This window comes from Takifugu rubripes, chromosome 11 (genome assembly GCF_901000725.2).
Source record: "Takifugu rubripes chromosome 11, fTakRub1.2, whole genome shotgun sequence".
NCBI lineage: Eukaryota > Metazoa > Chordata > Actinopteri > Tetraodontiformes > Tetraodontidae > Takifugu > Takifugu rubripes.
Genome location: NC_042295.1, coordinates 9,944,734 through 9,968,480, shown reverse-complemented (window position 1 = coordinate 9,968,480; position 23,747 = coordinate 9,944,734). Strand labels below are relative to the sequence as shown.

The 23,747-nt window shown below is 43.2% G+C and overlaps 2 protein-coding genes and 1 long non-coding RNA gene across 3 annotated transcripts; 2 read left to right on the top strand and 1 right to left on the bottom strand.

Annotated features, from left to right (window-relative positions):
- Positions 1-1,357: 1,357 nt before the first annotated feature.
- On the bottom strand, positions 1,358-4,559 carry LOC101078473 (extracellular calcium-sensing receptor). Its single transcript, XM_029844143.1, is given in 17 exon segments — positions 1,358-1,361; positions 1,602-1,900; positions 1,903-1,998; positions 2,000-2,041; positions 2,043-2,095; positions 2,098-2,221; positions 2,223-2,246; positions 2,248-2,292; positions 2,294-2,356; positions 2,358-2,470; positions 2,473-2,487; positions 2,631-2,754; positions 2,847-3,074; positions 3,148-3,594; positions 3,596-3,904; positions 3,978-4,263; positions 4,339-4,559. Coding segments are annotated over 17 exon segments (2,493 nt in total).
- A 6,150-nt stretch (positions 4,560-10,709) lies between these two features.
- On the top strand, positions 10,710-14,397 carry LOC101078697 (extracellular calcium-sensing receptor). The gene is made up of 10 exons (XM_003968385.2): positions 10,710-10,900; positions 11,036-11,336; positions 11,446-11,532; positions 11,610-11,717; positions 11,813-11,979; positions 12,048-12,510; positions 12,586-12,816; positions 12,915-13,038; positions 13,151-13,623; positions 13,710-14,397. The coding sequence occupies exons 1-10, from the start codon at positions 10,710-10,712 to the stop codon at positions 14,142-14,144; spliced, it is 2,580 nt and encodes an 859-aa protein (XP_003968434.2). The 3' UTR covers positions 14,145-14,397.
- A 5,619-nt stretch (positions 14,398-20,016) lies between these two features.
- Positions 20,017-21,783, top strand: LOC115251475 (uncharacterized). The gene is made up of 3 exons (XR_003890029.1): positions 20,017-20,653; positions 20,752-20,858; positions 21,602-21,783. It is a non-coding gene; the product is annotated as an uncharacterized lncRNA (long non-coding RNA).
- The last annotated feature ends 1,964 nt before the right edge of the window (positions 21,784-23,747 follow it).

Sequence of the window (23,747 nt, the reverse complement as noted above, 5' to 3'; positions counted from 1 at the left end):
TCGCCCTCTCTGGACAGCAGGGGGAACTCTGGACTCCCCAGTATCTGACAGGAAGACGCTCGGACTTGTGCTGATGTCAATTTTAACAAGAGCCCGATGAAGAAGAGCTCAGCTATCACCTGTGGCATTTTTCCTTCCTTCAAATGGGCCGACCCATCCAGGCTAAACTGGGTCAGAATGGCCCAAATGAGAGTTTATAATCTCAGGTGATAACAGAACTCTCAGCCAATCAGAGAACAGAGACGTATAAGTCAATAAATTAATGATTCTTCCCCCTCACAAAGAGGCCCGCAGCATAATTGGACGTTTTAAATTTATTATTATATATTTCTGACAGACTTTCAATTTGAAACTTTTATCACTTGCGCAGATCTTCATGCCGTAACAAACATACGTAGGTTCCATCAAGAACTAGACCCCAACAATTAAGCCGTTATTCATCCTGGTCCTGGTTCTGGAGACACTTTACAGTTTACAGACTGATCCAAAGTGTCTCCATTGTCTTGTGCTGTTAGGTTCAAGTATGCAAGATGACAAATTCTTTTACAAAAATTTAGGTATGACAGTTGTGCTTATAGTGTATTACCCAGGGACATCAGGGTTTTGTTTCCTATTCATTGATAAAGTTTCTTGTTTGGTGCTATTTCCTCCTCCCTTTTACTGTTTGTATAGCAGTTATTAATCTGTCCATGATTATTATTTCAACTGTGCTCAGAAATTTCCAGTTAGTGAGAATTTGAATTCAAGTACATAGTGAACCTGAGGCATGAATGTTCTTCCTCAGTTTTCCTCAGTTTTCCTCAGTTACATATTGGATATTGCTTTGGATTTGAGCTGTTATTTATATTTCTTTATTCATTAAATTACCTCATTACATCATTTTGATAAAATCCATTGTTTGTTTAAGAGAGTAAAACTCAGACATTTGGCAAATGATGAAAAGAAACAATTAATCCTCCTGACCTCTCTAGCCGTTGGAGCGTGGCCTATTTAATTTGTTGTTATTTTCCAGTTTAATTCTCAGATGATACGTTTCATAACCCGTTTAATTAAAAAAGGAAATGTTTGTGTTTTTGGAGATGACCGTAACTCAGGCCTCGGGCTCTTCCAGGTTGCAGTGGAGGGATGAAGGGAGTATCAGTCTGATTAGAACTTTCTCTTTTTCTGTTTGACTGAAGTTTGAGTTTCCCCCACCATGAAAGACAGCTATTCAAGGGTTAACTGTGTTACAGCGTTTGACCTTGGCACTGATCAGGTCTGGATCTAGTCTCCAGATGCCAGACGGCAAGTTGAAAGTGGTCAAATTTCACTATGCCAATCTATAGGATATCCTATTTGTGTTTATGAAGGCTGTTTGCTACCTGAAAGAGAAAAAAAGGACAAGTAAAAAACTCCTTAAAAGTCTTTATTTCTATCAAATAAAGATAAATATTGCACTTTACAAAGATAGTAGTGATACATACGGGTGATGTAGTACAGAGACTCGAACTAGTGAATCAAAAGCAATATTTATTTGGATTCTGTGCTATTTGTTATAACAAAGGAAAAATGTAAAATGTGGGTATTGTAGTTTTAGTGATTCTGTCGATTTCCCATCAGACCTTTTCTTTGTGTTCAGTTCAGGCTTCAGGACAATAATGAAACATTTTGGTGCAAATATACAAAAGAGTAGGCCGTTAACTCGAAGCCAAATGGCAAAGATCTCCACAGCGACAGTGAACTTCCCGGGAGAGCTGACATAAGCTGGGAGAACGTAATCCAGGACAGCACAGAATATCAGCATACTGAAGGTGATGAATTTAGCTTCGTTGAAGTTATCAGGAAGCTGGCGTGCTAAAACGCCAGTATGAAACACAGGACAGCGACGTACACCTATGTATCCCAGCACGGCCCAGAAACCCCCACAGCTGAGCCCAGCGCACATCTAGAATTATCTTCTCTTTGTAATGTTTTGTGTTCTTTTAAAGCGAATGGAGGACCGATGGTCAGCCAAAGTATGCCAAATCAAAACCTGGACAAGAGTAAAAGCCAGTACACTGAGCCCTCTGCTGAGCAGGTCCGAACCATTTCATCACATTACTGCCAGGAAGTGTGGCTTGAACGCCATCAGAACCACCATGTTTTACCCAGAAACACAGGAGATGCAGAGGACAACGGTGATCCCGAAGGCCGTGTGTCGCAGCATGCAGGACCACCCAGAGGGTCGACGATGAAGGCTCAGACGAGCACAGGAAGCACAGAGTCAGAGGAGAAGAGGAGCAGGAAGCTCAGCTCAGAGTTGTTGGCCTTCACTAATGGGGGTGTTTTTATTGATCACAAACAGGGCTGTAACAGATAGAGTAAGAAAAACCCCCCAGCAGTGTGAAAAACACCAGCACTACACCCATGGACTCAGTGAAGGAGAGAAACTCCACTTGTTTTGGCACACATGCATCTCTATTCTGGTTTGGCCAGAACTCCTCAGGACACTTTTGCAGTCATTAGCATCTGTGAAAAGAGATAAGGGAGCCATGAACGTAGCTTCATATCACAAAGCAGCGAGAACGGAACGCAGCATGGCTAACTTTAATATGAGGCAGAGAGAGCAGCAAGAGAACATGTGAAACGGCTGCGTTTCTGCTCCATTGTACCTGTGCTGTTGCTAACTTCTCCTTCAGCACATGAGATACAGTCGTAGCAGCAGAGCGGCTTTCCTTTCTGTGGGACTTTACGAGTTCCTGGGCGACAGCTCTCACTACACACGGACACGGGCACCTTGGAATTGAAGAGCAAAATAATTCTATTTCATTTTTTCCACATATCAGACCTCCAAGAATGTAAATGTTGCTATAGTGACAAATATTTGCCTCTCTTTTGCCTCCAGGCCACATAATGTCTTCTGTCTTGAGCAGGAACCTGAGTCCAGGTGGCAGAGAGGCATCATAAAATCCGACCGGTTTAAACTGGACCGATCCACCTGAGCTGCGCTGCCAGTTCACCACCTCGTATCGAGCCACAGCTGCGCCCGTTCCATCAAACCACACCTGCTCCCCATTCTTAGTGGTAAAGTTGACCACTTTTAGAGCCTCCACTATCTGAAACACATCAAGATACATTTATCAGTGTCTCAGAAAAATAAATAACATCAATACAGAGATGAATTTCTACCTGCTGGTGTGTCACCTTCACGGTTTTGTCACACACGCCACTTATGGAGCACTGCAGGGTGCTGTGCAGAGAATGCGCTACTGCATAAACGGCTTTGTAAATGTTGCCAGAGTATCTCAGTTCCGCCACATCGTCAGCATAACCTTTAAACGCAGCGAGGTCACCGTTTTCTTGGCAAGTTGCTGGTCCCGCCATGCCATCCTCTATCGTCTCCTTGCACTCAAATTCGGTCTCCCAGAAGTCTCCAATTAAAAAATCATCCAGGTCGCTGATAGCGGCCTTTTCCACAGCGAAGCCAAGAGAACCTCCAAGGACGCCAAAGCTGGTGGGGGTCACCAGGCTGTTGGCGGTGATCCAGGCTTCCACGCCGACAAACTGCAGACCCGTTACGTTGTGCAGGCTCAGCTGCTGCAGGAGGTTATTCATCTCCACGTGGGCCAAGAAAACCCACGATGACCCGCGCCGTCCCTCGCCTGATCACCTCCACCACTTTCAGGAGTTTTTCTGGCTCAGCCCTGTGGAATTTCTCCGTGTACTCCACGCACACCCCTTCCTCCTGAGCGGCGGTGAGAAATATGGCCATGCCGTTGTTGCCGTAGTCGCTGTCGCTGTTGACCGCTCCAACCCAAGTCCAGCCGAAGTGCTTGACCAGCTGGGCGAGGGCACGGCTTTGGTAGAGGTCACTGGCAATGGTTCGAAAGAAGGAAGGGTGCTCCTTCCTGTCGCTCAAACACTCACAAGTCGCAGAATGACTTATCTGCAGGAGAAAGAGGAACGGAATAAAGACGGGTGACATGTGAAAGCTATACTGGATGCCACAACTGTCTCACCACTGGTATTTCAAAAGGTCCAGTGAGACGGGACAGTACAATGGTCGAAGAGGACTCCGACTCGCCAATAATGGCGTGCACAGATGACCGATAAGAGCAGTTCTTTCCAGCAGTCCACTCGCCGTTCATCAAGGCCATGGCCGCACGCACCGAGGAGAGTGTCGAGCCACAGGTGTCGTAGATCCGATAGCCAATGGACACATTGGGAAGAAGGAAATCACTTTTATTTATTTCCTCAATTGCAAAGATCATGGACTGGGCAAACCGGAACTCCCTAAGATTGACGCTGACACACACAGAAACAGACAGGTGAAAATATAAAGTTAGCCCGAGGAAATCCAAGAAACGATCTCGGAATTACCTGGAACAGGAAATCTGAGCAGGTTTCTCTCGGTAGGAAAGCGAAGGCTGTGTGACTTTACTGTGGACGGAAAAGGCTCCTCCGATCACCACATCGCCCTCTCTGGACAGCAGGGGGAACTCTGGACTCCCCAGTATCTGACAGGAAGACGCTCGGACTTGTGCTGATGTCAATTTTAACAAGAGCCCGATGAAGAAGAGCTCAGCTATCACCTGTGGCATTTTTCCTTCCTTCAAATGGGCCGACCCATCCAGGCTAAACTGGGTCAGAATGGCCCAAATGAGAGTTTATAATCTCAGGTGATAACAGAACTCTCAGCCAATCAGAGAACAGAGACGTATAAGTCAATAAATTAATGATTCTTCCCCCTCACAAAGAGGCCCGCAGCATAATTGGACGTTTTAAATTTATTATTATATATTTCTGACAGACTTTCAATTTGAAACTTTTATCACTTGCGCAGATCTTCATGCCGTAACAAACATACGTAGGTTCCATCAAGAACTAGACCCCAACAATTAAGCCGTTATTCATCCTGGTCCTGGTTCTGGAGACACTTTACAGTTTACAGACTGATCCAAAGTGTCTCCATTGTCTTGTGCTGTTAGGTTCAAGTATGCAAGATGACAAATTCTTTTACAAAAATTTAGGTATGACAGTTGTGCTTATAGTGTATTACCCAGGGACATCAGGGTTTTGTTTCCTATTCATTGATAAAGTTTCTTGTTTGGTGCTATTTCCTCCTCCCTTTTACTGTTTGTATAGCAGTTATTAATCTGTCCATGATTATTATTTCAACTGTGCTCAGAAATTTTCAATTAGTGAGAATTTGAATTCAAGTCATAGTGAACCTGAGGCATGAATGTTCTTCCTCAGTTTTCCTCAGTTTTCCTCAGTTACATATTGGATATTGCTTTGGATTTGAGCTGTTATTTATATTTCTTTATTCATTAAATTACCTCATTACATCATTTTGATAAAATCCATTGTTTGTTTAAGAGAGTAAAACTCAGACATTTGGCAAATGATGAAAAGAAACAATTAATCCTCCTGACCTCTCTAGCCGTTGGAGCGTGGCCTATTTAATTTGTTATTTTCCAGTTTAATTCTCAGATGATACGTTTCATAACCCGTTTAATTAAAAGAGGAAATGTTTGTGTTTTTGGAGGAGATGACCTAACTCAGGCCTCAGGCTCTTCCTTTTTCACAAACACACTAATGAACAAACAAGCTCCCTTTGGACTTTAGTAAGTGTGCCTCCTGGATTCTTCCAGGCTTCCATCATGCATTTTGAACATGATTAAGTGCAATTTAGATAGTTGCAAAGATATAATAACACACTTTTGCAGAATTCAAATGAGGCAGCTGTATATTTGCTGTTCAGATAAAGATGTCGACTCAAGCGTCTTGCAGCTTTCATGTCAATTTTACGGACAAATGTGTTTGGATTAGGAAATCAAAGTTACACTTTTGACAACCGATCAAAATAAACACGGCAGCACAGCTCATTTAGCGAGGCATCCAACCATGTGAGATTTAATTTGTTATTATTCTTCAGTCAAAAGGATGTTTGACAGCCAGCTGATGCGCCTCCTAAACCCCCTGAAATTAAAAAAAGGAGTCATTGTTTGTGTGTTTGTAGTGTTGTGGGGCAGATATGAAACAGTCTCATGTCTCTGGGGGGGATGATTTAGCAGGAACACCTGGGGCCCCAGGCCTGACCTTGCCTGATACTTCACAAACACGATTAACAAATTCCCCCAAGAGTCACCAGTGTCTCCTGTCCTTTTTCTCAACTTACAAACCTCCTTTCCAGCCTGTTGCATCATAACCCCCCCCACCACACACATACACACACACACAAAAAAAATGTATCAGGCCGTCAGCATGAATCCAGGCTGAAAAGTGACCGCCTTTTAACTGACCATGACATTCCAAACTTGACTGTCTTAGTGCTAAAAGATGAAGGAAAAGGGTCACTTCAGGTGTGACCAGCTTTACTGTTGTATCAAACATAACAAATTTCTGAATTTCATGCCAATCTATCCTCATAAATAATATTTTTAGAAGTGCAACAGACCAGCTGGCCTCATGATTTGATTCTATGGTTTTAGTATCTATTTTAAATGACAGCTCAGGTCAGTTTGACTTTATTTAAATAGCTTCTCTTGCTATCTGGAGTGTCTCTCGGTGGTTTACAGGAACCCGGAGCCTGACCCCTGAGGGGTCATGTAAATAAGTTGCACATTAAAATGTTTACGCAATGAAGATTTATAGTCTAACAGTATAAATGAGAAAATGTAATTAGGTTCCTGTAGCCTTGATCAATCCTCGATCAATCCAAGTCGACTGCAAAGTAATAATATCCTTTTTTAAAAACAATGTAGAAAAAAGTATGGGATAGAAGTCAGTGTGTAACTATGGAAGCATTTGAATTAATTGGATCTAGTGGCATAAATTTGATGATACTGTTAAAAAAATAAGTGTTTACAGATGGTCGCTAAATATCTGGACTTAAACTTTTGTCTGAAGAGTGTTACTAAGTTGACCGCAAGTTCATAAAACTTGGCTGTGAGGTCTGTTCCATCTGAGCCCAGCAGAGATCATTTGGTTAATGGCGCCACCTATTGTTTAATATTGGTATAGCCGAGGAGACGACAGCAGGTGGAGTGTCACACCAGTGCTTCGTGTCACAATAGAGTAATATTCCACAGGTTGTAGAGTTCACTGGTGCATGTATGAATTCGTAATAAAATTGGGTTAACAAACAAATGTGGATGTGAGTTCTGCATGACCAAATTATCAATTTATCCATTAACTAAGAGCTCACCAAGATCCTAATTATTTCTTATATATTGAACATAAGTTGTTGAAGAAGTTCTTTTAATGATCCCAGAAAAGTTTAGCTGTTAACACTAAAGATATATCTTTATATGTTCATCACAATTATTAACAGCTTTTTAATGCTTCATTTTTCATTAAACAACTTTTGTTTTGACCTTATTCTGCAGGGGATCTAAGGATTTACTGAAGAACCTTATGAAATATTTTAACTTTTGAAGTGATGCACCCCAACAATTTCACTTGCTTTCTTTCCATTATCTGGTGTCTTGCCAAAATATTTTCTATTTCCTCTGTTATAATCATCATTTTAAAAAAAGAGAAAGTTGTAAGTCACATGAACATTCAAAAAGACCTTTTCATGGGTTGATTTTCTGCTTCATTCAGGCTTTCATTGCTCTCACACCTTTATTTTTACAGTCACATTTAGACCTCTGTCTCCAGTGGTATTTTCCACACTGAACGTGTAGTAAAGACGTAAAAAAAAAAAACCCAATGATGTTATTGTCAATACTGTGGAACACTATTGTTAAAATTAACGTAACACAAAATTAATTTTCTCCTCAAATTGATCTCTGAGAGTAATTTGTGAGACCTTGTTCATGTAGAATTTTTGTAGTTATTTATTGTTTTGGAAATATGTAGAGGGGGGAAAACAGGCACACAAAAAAATAACCATTAAAGCAAATAAGTTCTGCTTATGTGGTGCGTCCTAATTAATTAATTTTCCATTAAAGCTCCAAATTAATGATCTTCCAGCACAACAGCTGTTCCAACAGCTGTCTCACCGCCTCAGGACAGGTGTAAGCCACAGTTGGAAACACTTTCTTGTTGTTGCTTGCCCCTTGTTCCCCCCTGGGTGGAAAAAAAGACTCAGTTGGTGGGTTTAGGATGATGACATGGTGCCACTTTCCTTCCAGAAACACAATAACAACTTCTCCCCAGTGTGTTTCACGCCTGGGTGCACTGAGTCACTCCTGATACATGTTTACCACTGAAACAACACTTTCTGCTCTAGTTTTATTCCCAGTGATCAAATGTACAAACAAGTCACCCCCCACCACACACACACACACACACACACACACACACATGCACAGTCCACAAGAGACATATTTAATTAAAACCTTGATTGTTTTTAAAATTAATAGCCTTGGTTGTGATGTTAGAGGTCCATTCCATTTTTATTATAACAATTATAAAAAACTTTATTAATATAGCACCTTGTAAAGCCAGGTTTCCAAAGTGAATGAAACAACCTCATAAAAGCAATTAAAAGAACAAATTCTGGGACACTTGTCCAATGAAATATAGGGTTCACAGATTTCACTGGTTCGGGCGCCAGCCGAGGATCAGGATGGAGCAGCAGTACGTCTAAGTGGGATATGAATCAATGATAGATGGATAACGGAATGATAGCATGCCGACATGTGTAAAGTGAAGAAGAAATAATATCTGTAACATCGTGGGAGAAAAAATTTAAAAATGTTGAATGAGAGAGCATTGATCTCTCCAAAAAAATGCTCTGCTAACGCAAATGCATGTGTACTTGTGCTCTAATCCCACTCCTCACAGGAATTTATTCACTTTACAATGAAACTAAAATTGTAACATTCTGGTGCCCCAAATAAGACTTTCAAAAGTGTGTAATTCCCATTTTAGGAGCCTGATTTTTTGGCATAACACAATCTAATAAGAACTAACATCTTCTGTTCTGGACTAGATCTAAGTCCCAATTTATGCTGCTTCACATGCTCCTAATTAATTTGAGGAGATTAACATCAAGAAATAGGGAACAAAGTCGGAGCTGCAACCAAAGAGTGGGCCCGTTCTCATTATCCAGACCCCCCACAGAGAGAGAGTGAGAGAAACAGTTCATAAAGTCTTAACTAAGGAAATTAGAGCAACACAAAGCAACTTTTATTGGATCATTATAGATTGTTGATGTTCACTTTGATCATAAAGAGGCGTAGAACTATAGTGTGTGTGTGTGTGTGTGTGTGTGTGTGTGTGTGTGTGTGTGTGTGTGTGTGTGTGTGTAACACAGTAAGTTAAGGGCAGTATCAACTTATTTCATTGTGATAGGGTTAGGCAAGGCAATCGCTTCTTCATGTTAATCTTTTCTAGGATGTCATTTGTCACAACAGACACAACCCACAAGCATCAACCCACACAACTGTCTGCCATCCGGCCCTCTGTAGACCGCGATAAGAAACGCAATCTTTCAACACAAACACTGCAGATGGCAGGTGAAATAAGTAACTGTAAAGTGGGACGACTACCAGGAGCTGCCTTTGTGTGACACATCCAAGAACCCACTGGAATTCAAAGTTGAATTGCAACATTCCTTCCCAACTTTCTCCAGTCAATTTCCTTTTTCCTGCCCGCCTGCCTGCGTGTCTCAAGTGAACCTTGGCTTCCATTCAAATCTGGAACTTCACTTTAATTTCCCAACAGTGTCGTAATAGTAAAACATTAAATACTTGCTTAATCTAGAATCGCACTCGAGATACCCTTGAGGACAATTTTAATGACTGCAGTGTCTTCTTCAGTGTTTTTTATTAAGATGCTCGAGGTCTTAGTGAATCTGACTTATTAGAATTGGAACCACGTGCATGACAATGACAGTTCCGCACCTCTGTTCTTCCACTGGAGCAACGTCACACAGGGACATATTAGGAAGATTAAAAAGACCTTAGGCAGGCCAACATGCAGCATCTCTGTGGCGCTCTGTTTTATAGCCTGCAGATTTTGTCTTAATAACAATATAAATCACTTCCTAATGATTCATTTGGAGCTGTTTGAACTTTTCCAGACATAAAAAAAAACCAGCTTGTCAAAAGAACCGAGCATTCGGAAGAAAGGCAGTTTCAGTTATTAAAGGAAAATGATCGATTAGCATTTATTCTGAAACATAACGTACAGTTAAGGTGCATTAAAATAATAATGAAGCGGGTCCACAAATGAGCATGCACGTGTGCATGTCGGGGCCCCTGATGAGTTTACTACCTGTCTCTTCCCATCACTGAAGGATGAGTGAGGCCTATTCAGGCATGTTGTTATGATGTTGCTTTATCCACCGTGGTCAAGTCGAGCACTAATTCCCTTACCTGGTGCTCCATTTTTCCATGGATCCAAACTTGCGACAGGGATTTGTGCCAGTATATCAACGTCAGAACGGCGTCTGGTATTTGACAGTTAAGGCTGTGCAGTTGTGGGAGAAAGTAGATGCTTTTTAACTGTTTGCTCTAGAATTTGTGGACACTTTTAGTCTTAATGGATGTATAATCAATTTCCTAATTTCTCTTGAATCTGGCATATTGCAAACATTTGTTGATCACCACAAACACACACACACACACACACACACACACACACACACACATACACACACACTACAAATCTACGAACTTGAGCTGCAGCAGTGGGTGCACACGTTTGTATTGGGCTGTGAGTCTGTTCACAGAATGAGTTGGATGGGATGGATTCCCTCACAAAGAGGTGTACAACTTCTCTGCCTTCTGTGCTGCATGATAATTCCTGTTGTCATTGCCCTCCTGGATCAGAGCCAACATTGCAGGGTCATCCCGGGCTCCATGTCCCTGCCAGTGCTGGAGAAGAGGGGGGACATCATTTTAGGCGGTCTCTTCTCTCTTCACGACATGGTGGTAGAGCCAAATCTGTCCTTCACCTCTACACCACCACCCACTCAGTGCACTAGGTAAGGTACAATAATCCCTTCTACACTTCTATTCACGTGTAAATTTTAAGTTTTTTGCTGTAAATATAGCAGTGTGCACAATTCCTTGTCTCTTGCTGACAAGTCAGCATCCTGTTTTTCATTTCTTCTTCCCAGATTCAGTTTTCGGACATTCCGTTGGATGCAAACCATGATCTTTGCCGTCGAGGAGATCAACAGAAATGCCGAAATCCTTCCCGATATCACACTGGGCTACAAGATCTACGACTCGTGCAGCACGCCCCATCAGAGTTTGAAGGCTGCCATCGATTTAATGGGGAGTGAGAAAGATTCCCAGTTTGAGGGAAAGTTGCAGAGGGAAGGCTGCGATGGGAACGTGCCGGCCGTCATCGGAGACGGAGGATCTACTCAGTCTCTCGTCGTGGCCCGTTTCCTTGGGGTCTTTCATGTACCGCAGGTATCTCGCATTGCTGATGCTTCAAAGGGAACTCTTCTCTCATGCTAGAAATAATTTGTTTGCTAGGGTTCACTTAAAAGCAATTATCACTTATTTTTGGTCGTGTCAGGTCAGTTATTTTTCCAGCTGTGCCTGTCTCAGCGACAAAACGCAGTTCCCAGCCTTTTTAAGGACGATGCCCAGCGATCTCTTTCAGGTTTGAGGCAGCAGCCTTAAAACTTTTTTTTTTAAAGTTTAAAGCTATGAGAGAACCTTCATCTCCTTCATTTCTAGGTGGGTGCCCTTGTACAGCTCGTCAAGTATTTCGGCTGGACTTGGGTCGGAGTGATTGCAGGAGACGACGCTTACGGCCGTGGCGGAGCGGCCATATTCGCTAATGAGGTAGTAATGAGAACAAATGGACATTTCAATGCTTTATTGAGCATCGTGCGGGCACTGAAAATTAGGATTAATGGCATGTCTTCTATCTGGGGTAGGTGAGAAGGCTCGGGGCTTGCATTGCTCTCTATGAGATGATCCCCAAGACACAATCACAGGCTGCCATTTCATCTATCATTTCCAACATCCGCTCTTCCGGGGCTCGTGTAGTTCTGGTGTTTGCTGTTGAGCAAGACGTGGCCAGGTTGTTCGATGAGGCAGTCAGGTATGGCACCTGTGTATCCGCAAACGTACAAAAACAACTCTAAGCTATTTAGCTTCTCCTAAATATAGACAGAAGCTGACTGGGATTCAGTGGTTAGCCAGTGAGGCGTGGAGCACAGCTGCCATCCTCTCCACCCCTAAAAGGTACCACCACATCCTGCAGGGGTCTATGGGATTTGCTATTCGGAGAGCGGACATCCCTGGACTGCAAGACTTCCTCCTTCGCTTGCATCCCTCGAGCGCCGAGGCTGATGACGATCCTTTCCTGATCCCATTCTGGGAGGAGGTGTTTCAGTGTAGCCTGGATCCGCACGGCCACTCTGAGGCTAAACGTCCCTGCTCTGGGACAGAGGAGCTTAGGAGCGTGAAGAACATCTATTCTGATGTATCACAGCTTAGGATTTCCTACAATGTCTACAAGGCGGTTTATGCCCTTGCCTACGCCATCAAAGCCATGAGAAGTTGTGAAAAAGGAAGTGGGCCATTTTCTCAACAAGCCTGCCCTGATTTAGACAATATCCACCCGTGGCAGGTATGCAATTAACAAAATTCCATGTGCAGAATGACTTGTGATGTTGGAATCGAATCTTCCGCTCTTTTTTCGCAGCTTCACCACTACATAAAACAAGTGAACTACACGAACAGATTCGGCGATGAGATTAAATTTGATGAAAACGGGGATCCCGCCGCCATGTATGACTTGATTAACTGGCAGCTGACGCCGGGCGGGGACATGGACTTCGTCACCGTTGGGAAATTTGATGACATAGCCGGGACCGGAAGGAAGAACCTCCACATTGAGGAAGAGAAGATCGTGTGGAATGGCAACAACACCCAAGTAGGAGCTGTCAATAAAATGCTTCAACACTCACGGGTGACTCAGAGATGTATCCTTATGTGACCGTGTGCTGTACTCTAGTTTCCTCTTTTGCTCAGGTTCCCTTATCAGTATGCAGTAGCATCTGTCCCCCGGGGACCCGCAAGGCAATCCGACCTAATTACCCTATCTGCTGCCATGACTGTGTGGTTTGTACAGCAGGGGAGATTAGCAATCAAACAGGTGAGAAGAGGAGGAGAATGGTCACAGTTTTACTCTTCCAGACCTCTGTCCATAAGCCAGTGAAGTGGATTTTTGATAAAATGTTCCTTTACGTTTTCCTCTTTTTCTGCAGATGCCATAGAATGTGCCCGCTGCCTGCCGGAGTTCTGGTCCAATGCTGACAGGACAGCCTGTGTCCCCAAACAAGTGGAGTTCCTCTCCTTCGGTGACACAATAGGCATTGCTCTGTTGGTTGTTTCCCTGATCGGCTCCTTCCTTACCTGCGCCGTGGCCCTCGTATTCTTCTATCACAGGACCTCCCCCATCGTCAGAGCCAACAACTCTGACCTGAGCTTCCTGCTCCTCTTCTCTCTGACTCTGTGCTTCCTGTGCTCTCTGACCTTCATCAGCCCACCCTCCCAGTGGTCCTGCATGCTGCGACACACAGCCTTCGGGATCACGTTTGTCCTCTGCATCTCGTGCATTCTGGGGAAGACAATTGTGGTCTTAATGGCGTTCAGAGCCACACTTCCTGGTAGTGATGTGATGAAATGGTTCGGACCAGGGAAGCAAAAGGCAATTATCACTTTCAGCACACTGGTCCAGGTAAGGGCTTCTTTTAAGTTGTCTCAAATTGTTACGGTTGCATGTATTGAATGTAACATTTCTGATCATTTCCTCTTTTGTTGCAGGTTGTTATTTGCACGGTGTGGCTGGTTGTTGCTCCTCCCACCCCACGCCAGTACATGCCACGTGAAAGTGCTATCATCATTCTCTTATGTGACGAAGGCTCAACCATAGCCTTCTCCCTTGTTTTGGGATACATTGGCATTCTGGCCTGTATGTGTTTCCTCCTAGCCTTCCTGGCGAGAAAACTGCCAGACAATTTCAACGAGGCCAGACTAATCGCCTTCAGCATGCTCATTTTTTGTGCAGTCTGGGTGGCCTTTGTCCCAGCTTATATCAGCTCTCCAGGGAAATACTCCACGCTCACGGAAATCTTTGCCATCTTGGCCTCCAGTTACGGACTGCTGGGCTGCATCTTTGCACCCAAGTGCTATATAATTCTCATGAAGTCAGAAAAGAACACAAGGAAACACTTGATGTCAAAAAGTGAAAGATTTTAGAGATATATTATTGCTTGCGTTGCTGTGGGTTTTGAAATGAAATGGGGGGACAACTTTAAACGTCCGCGTCATGGATGAAGTGTCTCTTTTGGCCACCAGAGGGAAGTGTTGTGCTGCTCATGCAACACTGGTTCACTGCTTATACTGGAAAAAGCACAAAAAGAACATGTATTGTTTCCACATACTACAGTGTGTTCCCGATAAAACAGTAAAATATATGGTTAGCTTATAAATTCATATAGCAATTGTTGAGAATTGTCTTTATCTTGTTGTTATGTGTTTCACCATATGTTCCTGTCTTCCCTTAGAAGTTAGGCAAGGTAGACTAAATGTAATTAAGAACAGAGACATTTGCAGGATTGTTGTTTGATCTACTGTTATCTCAGGAGCCAGTCAGGCAGGGGGTGTCAAACACTCATTGTAAACAGGACATCAGGGGGGTTGATGATGATCACATTTGCATGAAGAATGGGATCTGGCCTGGGAAAACAATGGAAGAGAAGAACTCTACCAACACCAAAGGGACTGGAGGAAGAGGACGGGGACATCTCAGCGGGGGATTGCATGGACATTGTGAATTTGCATGTGTGTGACTATAAAGGACTGGGCCAAGGGATAGTTAGCTTGTCAGACTTCGTGCCCTGACGATTAACTCTGTTGTTGCTAGGGTTATGAACTGGCCCGGAGCTCTGTAATATTTGTGTCTGGAATTGATTCTATTGTTAAATACATTTTGAAATTGGTACTTTACTTCTCGAAGTCTTCATTCAACGAACACGCGGATCGGCAGCTACATACAGGAGGTATTGCGATCCAACACAATCATCCCATTAATATATTGAAGTGCTCATTGTCATTAAAGTGCAATATTCTCAGTGACAGTGTGAAGGACAGCTTTTTTTTTATGACAGTGGGATTTGGCAGCATTTTCAGTGCTGATATGGCTTGAGGTGGAATGAGGCCCTGAGGTGTATTCTGTGGAAATCCCAGCTGTTAAATTAAATCCATACACCTCGACGGCCCTTTCACATAAACATAAGGCCCTGGCTGATTCCCTATAATAACAAACTAAAACGATATATTTCCCGCCCTCCACAGCTGCTCTCAGGACTGTATCGACCGCCTTCCGCCGATTGATCTGTTGTCCCTCCCGAAGCTGAGGAGGGATTGGAAATTGAAAGATGGGGAGTCATCTCTGCTGTCCATCAGGAAATGGCATATGAGCACAATCTATTTACATTTACTTCTTACCGTCATTGTTCTTAAATGTCCCACTACAGCCATCTGTGCCCTCCCCCTCTCCCCATCTCAAAAGGGATTATGACAAAGTGAATTTCCCTTCATAGCATGTCCATTTCAGGAGTCCTTCAGTGGCTTCGCTGTTGGTTTGATTTTAATTAAGGTGAACAGGAGAGTTCACCTCAGAGGGTTTAATCATCGAGTATTAGAAACACAGTCAAAGAAAAGAGTACAAAAGAGTCAAATGGCTTTCAAATAACAATTCACAGGAAACATCAGCAGAAAGTAGAGAGTTAAACAAAGGCCACGACTTTTTTAGCACATTAAACCCAATAGAACTCCGGTAATGAATATGATATAGTATAATGATAATGCGGAGGGAAATAAATGTGTCATGCATATTTGTGGATTGGTTTTACTGCCTTCTGCATGGTTGTTCTAGCAACAGTGAGGGCTGTTTCGGTGTCATTGCCCTGTCTGTTCTTTGGTACAGCAAATACGTCCTTCACGCGCGGACACAAAAACAAGCGTCTGTCTAACTTCTATTGGCGACTTTGAGCAAGAGGAAAAATCTCTTTGACGTGTTAAGAAACGTCGTTAACAATTCAGGAAACACTGGAGCAGCACACAGTGGCTATAGCTGATTAGTTATTGATGTAAAGGCGCCGTTTTCCCCCCAGTATAAGGCAACATTCCTGACCAACACCTTTTACATTGTTGCTGTCTCCATTGTACTGTAAACACAAGATCAATATGTTGTGTTATACACACCAAATCATGTTTCCAGTCTGTTTCTAAACCCTAAATGATGGTATTTTTCTATCTTAATTATATATATATACAACGCTTTGGAAAGAATATCTTATGTTTGAATATTTTTGCTGGTAATTCTGAGGACCTCTGAAAGCTCATTGTCCCATCTGTATTTAACATTCATGTTAGTTTGTTTTTTTTATTTAACTGCTATTAATGCTGCTTTAAATCTCATGGCGGTGGTCGAAGGCCGAACCAAAGCCTGGTCGGTTTGCATACAGATTGATCTTAAGTTATCACAACACCAGATTGTGAGTCCTAAACCCAGCATATAACAACATGGAGAGAACCATCCCCGTCTTCATGTGGCTGTGTTTGAAAGGCTATATGTTTGCAAATACAGCCCAGATACACCGGAAGGTGGCATTTTAAAATTTTATATTTATGAGTCGCTCCCAATTGACATAACCACAACTTCAATAAGACTGGCCTTAGTAAATCATCTTTACTGGAGCTGTAAAGTTGTGAAGCTGAAATGGTTTCTGTCCTCTAAATCATGCCAGGGTGCATCACAATCTAAAAGAGAAGAAATATGAAAGTGCCCTCTGTTTAATTCATTACATAAGACTGACAAAAGCTTGAAAAAATGAGGCGACAAGAGGTCAAAGTAGTTCTTGTTTGGGAGGAAATTGTGTCCTCAAATGCTAAAGATTGCAGATGGATTTACCGTTGACGACCTCCTTTACATCCTCTGTCATTCAGCAGAGCCTTGTAGACATTATTAATGATTGTGAGCTGGGACACATCAGTAATTCATCTGTGAGTCATCAAAGAGAATAAAGCGGAAAATGAATAAATTCATTTCAGTCCAAATAACAAAGATTTATTTTCTTCTTGTGAATAAAAAGGGGAGAAAACCAGGGGAATGGTGCTTCTCAGAATTTCATTTACAATGGTCGGGTGCACCCAAGCTGGGATTGATCACAGCAGGAGAGCTTCTTTCTCCGGGGATGTCATCCTTCCCCAGAGGGACGAGCGACTTCAACAACGCGCTACGTGGCCTGCGCTGCATCCATGAACCGCTGCTTATCTCTCCCATGCGGGAGCATCACGTCCTCTAACCGAGCCTGACGAAGGGATGAGAGCGAGCAGAGCAGCCGACACATCTGCAGCCGCCATTGTGAAAGTAGGAGGCTGCAGTCGGGGTAAATATTTACACCCTGATGAAAACACATTCTTGGATTTATGGAGCTATGCAGAGCCACACAAGTGTTTTTCATTTAAAGACTCTGGGGCCTTTGTGTGCACAGCCATCGACTTCTGGATCTGAGAGTCGGCGCGCGGCTCACCTGTGCCGCACTGGAGCTCCTCTTATCACTCAAGCGCTCGCACACTAATGAGGTACGAGGAGGAGTTATCTGTGACAATAAGAGATATGCAAAGGACATAAACAGAGTAAAAGTGAATGTGTGGGAGAGAAAAGTTTCGATCTTAAGGTATTTAGTCAGCAGCGACTGCGATAGGGACCCAGGTTCTGGGAGAAAACACAGCTTTTATCTGGAGATAAGTCAAGATGAAGGTCTGATTAATCCCCACATAATCAAATCTCCCTTTTGTCAAACACTATTTGCACCGGAGGAAACCTTCAGCCGGTTCCTCTCAACACACTGCCTGACTCATCCATTAGCGGAGGAACAAAGCGCCGATAGAACGTCCTTTGGGAGGGGATGAGGAATTGTGTAAACATGAAACTGGCATCGCTTCGTTCAGCACCCGCAATGCGATTGCGAATTGTGGAACATCGTCTGAAAGCGTTTGCGGCGTCTGTTTTTAGCTCAGATCCATACTGGTGTGCTCACCCGCTCCCAGTGGTGGAGTTTCCGGGTCATTCTTCCCACGGCAGAAGGGCCGGATGGTGAGTGATGCATTCAGAAACCACTGCTGAAACCACTGAAGAAATCAGATTGGGGCTTTGTAGGAAAAGAAATTGCGTTTTTATATTTTCCACTGAGAATGTAATGTCATAGGAAACACAACACCGTCATTTAGAATTGACGCAAGATGGACAGAGTCAAACTCCAGGTGCATCTCAGTTGTCAGATTGTAAGTCGCAGATGCATTTTCAGCTCTTATTATCCCAGGTTGAGAGACTGTAATGCATATAAGCTGTAGCTTCCATCGCTTTAGCGCATTAAATATCCAAAAATACACAGAAATTGTCCCAGAAAGTTCTGCATCTTTCATGCTCGTCAGCCTCTCCAGTCGTCGGTGATGGCGGGGGTTGAGTATGTTCCTGTAATTACAGGATTCATTTGCCTCTGAATCTTTTAAACAACGCCGCGCTGATGGCGGTGGACTTTGTGTGGGCATGTGAGTGTGCTTATGAAGACGCACAAACAGATTCCAGTCCAAATAAAGACGGAAGAGGTTCGAGGGGGAAGCAAAGAGGAGAGCTGTCATTTTCAGGAGGCTACAAGTGCTCATCTAGTCTCGCAAAGGTCTTCAGGGTTCCTACTCTCTTTTATTTCCCATCTGCTCTTCTTTCTAGTCCATCTGAACCCTCCTCTTCCCCTCTGTCCTCCCCCAATATTTGTGAGTCCTTGAATACTGTCCAGTAATTACCAGACCTGACCTGACCTGACCTCTCCTCTCCTCTCCTCTCCTCTCCTCTCCTCTCCTCTCCTCTCCTCTCCTCTCCTCTCCTCTCCTCTCCTCTCCCCTCCTCTCCTTTCCTCTCGAACTGCAAATGGAAGGAAGTGGGATTAGTTTTGCACAAAAAGACCTCAGCAGGACCCAGTCTAACCCAAGGGGGTCGATGCACGGCCTTCTGTCATTCCTCTTGTGAAATAGAAAAGAATCAATGCGGTACAGAAGCTGCTAAACTAAACTAAATAAGATGAAGTGCTTCTCCGAGAGACTCTAAGTGTTTAGCTGCTTATGGTTAAAGGTGGATGTGAGGCCTCCTGCCTACCCATTGCAACCTTCGCATCCTCCTATCGATCTGTCCAATATCCTATGTCCAAAATCTCTGTCACCACTTTCCCTCAGTGCTACTGTCTCTAACCCTAAAGCACATCATACCACACTTCAACACTCTCCATAATGTGTGTAATTCCAAAGGAAGCAGGAGAAGCGTGCAACATTCAGTAAGGCTTAATATTTAAGTGAAATCAGTGAAATCTGACTCCAGTTCTCTAAGATATCCCTAGATGGGGGATAACGGCCATACAACTATGACAGTTTTGTTCCACTGCCTGGCCAAAAACAAAAAAAGGTTGCCACCTGGATTTAACAAAGCCATTGAGTAGGAGCCTCCTATTGGATAATTGCTGCAGGGGCAATTATCTTTCAGCTGGCAAAAAGTTATTTAACCTTTGCTGATGCATTGAGGAGCTCCTCATTTCCTAAACAACCATGTCAAGCGACATCCTGTGGTCATAGAAAAAATATTGGTCTGTTTGAGAAGGGGCAAATCATTGGAAGGAACCTCTATGGAGAGTTCAGGAACTACTAAAACTGGGTAGAGAAAGCAAGAGCATTTCCACTCTCAACTCTGCATGAAAAAGGGATGGAGACTGAGGAAGAAGGTCCTGCTTATAAAGGGATGCTCCCATCGTGCTCAGTGCCGACCGTTCTGGCCTGTAGGGGCAGCTCTGATCTGGGGTGGCTGCAGGTGGTCAGGTCAAGGTTCAGCAACTTGTGCCCAATGAGGTCAGCGGCCTACTTGAATATGAATGACCAGGTTATTCCATCAATGGATTTTTTTCTTCCCTGATGTCTGAAGCATATTCCAAGATGACAATGTTGGGTTTCATTAGGCTCATGCTGTGAAAGTGTTTCAGGGAGCATGAAGACCTCATTTTTACACATGGATCGGCCTCCACAGAGTGAAGACCTTCACCCCATCCAGACTCTGGGATGTGCTGAAGGCTCTTTACAAGATGATGGTGAAAAATGAATGCAACACTGGACAGAAATGAATCTTGAGACGTGGGGCAGAAGCTTATTAAAACAATGCCACAGTGAATGCGTCCATAATCAAAGCTGAAGGTCAGGCAGTGTATAATAGCCCAGTCAACTTCCCCAAATATAAGATGTTCCTTTTCCTTTTTCACATTTCCTACCTCCAATAGATGTGAAACTGGACTGAATCATTAACTAACTTTAGTTCTGTGAAACTCTATGGAGAGAATGCATCTTGTGACAGCTGCTGCAGCTCCTAAAGGGAAGAAGAGGACAAAGAACTCTGGGGACAGGCGCAGCTGGAACCGGGTCCACCGAGAAAAGAAAATGGGAGGAATGACCTCACCTCTGGAGAGGACGAGGCAGGACGTGCATCTACAGGAGCACTTTCAAAACTGATTGGACTGGCAAGGACATAAGTATGGACCTCATCTCACGTCCTGTATATTTGTCTCACCCTGGCCCGTTGGACCCCGGGGACAACACGTTGCAACACCAAGCCTGTTGTAAGAACAGGGGGATTACTGCTGAGGGAGAGGCCGTGTCCACGGGAGGTAAGAAACAATCACCAGAAGCAGAAGATCCAGCTAAAGTCAATAAATCTTTACACACACACTCTTAATATTATTATTTTCCATATTTGTCTTTCTAGATGAGGCTGCAACAGCAACATCTCTCAAAGTATTTCGCATTCTCCTGATCGTAGGATGGATTGCTGCCTGCATAGCCGTTGTCTATGTTGTCTTATTTATGATTCGGGTACATGCACAGGTTTATTGTTTCATATTGGGCATTTGAGCAATTCTTCTGTGATTTGTGACGGTTGCCAGTTTTAAATATTTCGCAATCCGTGATAATTGTATTTTGTGTGGAACTGTCGTCATTTTTTTATTATTATTTAAAGGTCCTGTTATTTGTGAATTGATTGATTGACTGACACTTCTAAAACTGAGACAGTTCACTGACAGGTTATTTTCAATCTGTCTCGAATGGGTTCTGCTCCTGTCACACCCTGTCACACCAGTTCACTGCAGAGCTTTCCAGTCATGACACTGAAGCCTCACATCTGAATATTAATGGACTCAATCTCTGTCGGACATCTTTCCTCTTGGGTCTTGGTTAAGGATTGGTCAGGGACATGAAAACTTCCCACCCTGAATCTGTTGCAGCCAGGTTGCCCCCTAGTGGTCGACTGCAGTAGCAGACTCATTGTCATCCCAAGTTGACACCAATATTAGAGGAGCATTTGTTAATTTAAATGAGACAATTAAATTTAGGGAGATGATGCACAACAATTCTTTGGCGGCTCTTCCTGGCTCATGTCATCGTTAGCTTATGGATATTATGGGTGGTACTAGGTTCACCAAAGCTAAACCACTGCTTTCCCATTAGAATCCCACGTATGACACTCAAAATACGTGTAAATGTGATTAGATTTTAGACTTAATTTCACGTTGAATGTCTTCCTGCTTGTAACAGAGCTCTCTTTCCCTCCTTGGCAGAACAAAGGTATGCAGTAAAGAAATGGAACTCCTGACTACATGTGGAAATGGAGTCTCCTGACTGGTGGATTGGATCTATGACCATTCTAATGCAATAAAGTTGATCTCTAAAGACTATTTGATATGAATAATTGTATGCCTTGTTGTCAATGAATCAAATAAACTCATTTATGCCTCCTTTAGTTCTGTCTCCACATGAATTTGTTTGATCCGTTGCACAGTTAAATATAACTCTTGTGGGCATTATGGGTAGAAATCCATTATTACTGATTAAAATGTCCTAAATGAGGACATCACTCAGGACGCATTGTCAGGTAAAACATTTGCAGACTTGTGTATTTATGCTTTCAGCAAAATAAGGAGGTCTAAGTGGTGTGTGTGTGTGTGTGTGTGTGTGTGTGTGTGTGTGTGTGTGTGTGTGTGTGTGTGTGTGTGCGCGTGCACTACACGCTATATGTCATGTCACACCACTCAGCATCACAAATATTGGGTGTGAGGGCTGTTAATGTTGTTACCATGGCTACCAAATGTCTTTCTATTGAGTGGCTCTCGAAAATGTGAGGATAAAACAATGAACAGAGGGACTGGACAGGAAGCTATGCCGTTTGAAACGTGTTTAACTGTAATATACAGAGATACTCGGGGGTCCTAAAGGGGGACGCAGCGGGAGCACTGTCGGCTTTTCAGAAAAATCTATTTATTGCCATGAAATTAGATTTTGTGTTTGTTACAGTCTCTCTCTGGTCGATCGCACAAGTTAGCATTGATGAATAAGCTACGGCTACCATGCTTTTCAATAAATTGGCCCTTAAAAGGATTGAAATCGAGAGTAATCCTATAACCCACAAACTCCTGCGTGGAGCATAAAGGCCGATAGTCATCGTGATATTGCATCAACGGAACCAGTTACCTTCTACGACCTTCATGCTGCTGAAGCGTTTAATTAGTTTTACAGTAAGTCCAAGATGTCCTATGCAGGAAGATATATAATTATATATAATCTGATCCAGCACCTGTTAATAGAAGATCAGTAGCAGCAAAATGCTGCTGTGCACCAGCTCACTCGCAGTGGCCTCCAGCTATGTGGCTGTTTTGATTGATTGTAGCTATTAGCTGATTTGAAAAACCTGTGAAAATGTTAAATTAAAAATGCTGTTCACAGGATTTAGGGAATAAAAGCTCATTTTCAAAGGTATTGCTAAACTGCAGCTCAATTCTGCAGGGAATATAAAAGTGCAGCGGCCTAGTTTTAAACAGAAAAGAGAGATGGATGAATGATCTTCAGTGAATTGACTAGCACCAGCATTCTCTAATGTTAGCTGTACCTGATTTAAGTGGAGTACGCTCACCTACAACCAGCACGCCTGAGATATGCGTGTTGATCTGCGTGACCACAAGGTGTCGCTGTTTCACACTGGTCGAAAATTTGCGACTATTTATCCTGAAATGCGGGTCTAATCAAAACCAGCCGTCCTCTTTGATTCTCCCACTCAGATTTACTGATACAAACGTTGCACATCCATCAGCTTTTACCAACATGGGCTGATGGCTTTTTCATTAATGGCATTCTCTCTCATGTGCATCTCTGTCAGATTTTTGCTGCCAATACTCGTTTAACTCATTTAAATGTAATCACGTGTTAAAGGAGTTCATGTAACTAACAGTACAATTACTTTTAATTATTTACCACATTGGACTGTACATGCAGCATAGAATGGCCGCTGCCATTTCACATGGAGCATCTTCAACCTTAACCCTTGATATTTACCTCCTCCCGCTCCTCCAATAAGTGTAAGAAGACCATTATATTTATATGATCATCGCAAATCTCTTCACCACATCTATGCAAATCACCTGTGGGCTGGAATCAAGACACATGCCAGCATCTACACTGTAAAATCAAAGCAGGAATGAAAGGACTCGCTGGCCAGCTGCATTTCTTTTTCTGGCGTACTGTATAGGGCACTCAAAGTAAGTGCATTCTTATGCTGCGCATGTATGAGAGGACGCATGTGCGATGCTTGCTTCACTTTCATACCCTTGTGTCACCAAATACTGCCCAAGCATCAACACACTCACTGAGACAGGCATTTCAGAGGTCAGATGTCCACCTCATTAGTGATGGATCTACAAGCCAGTAAACAAT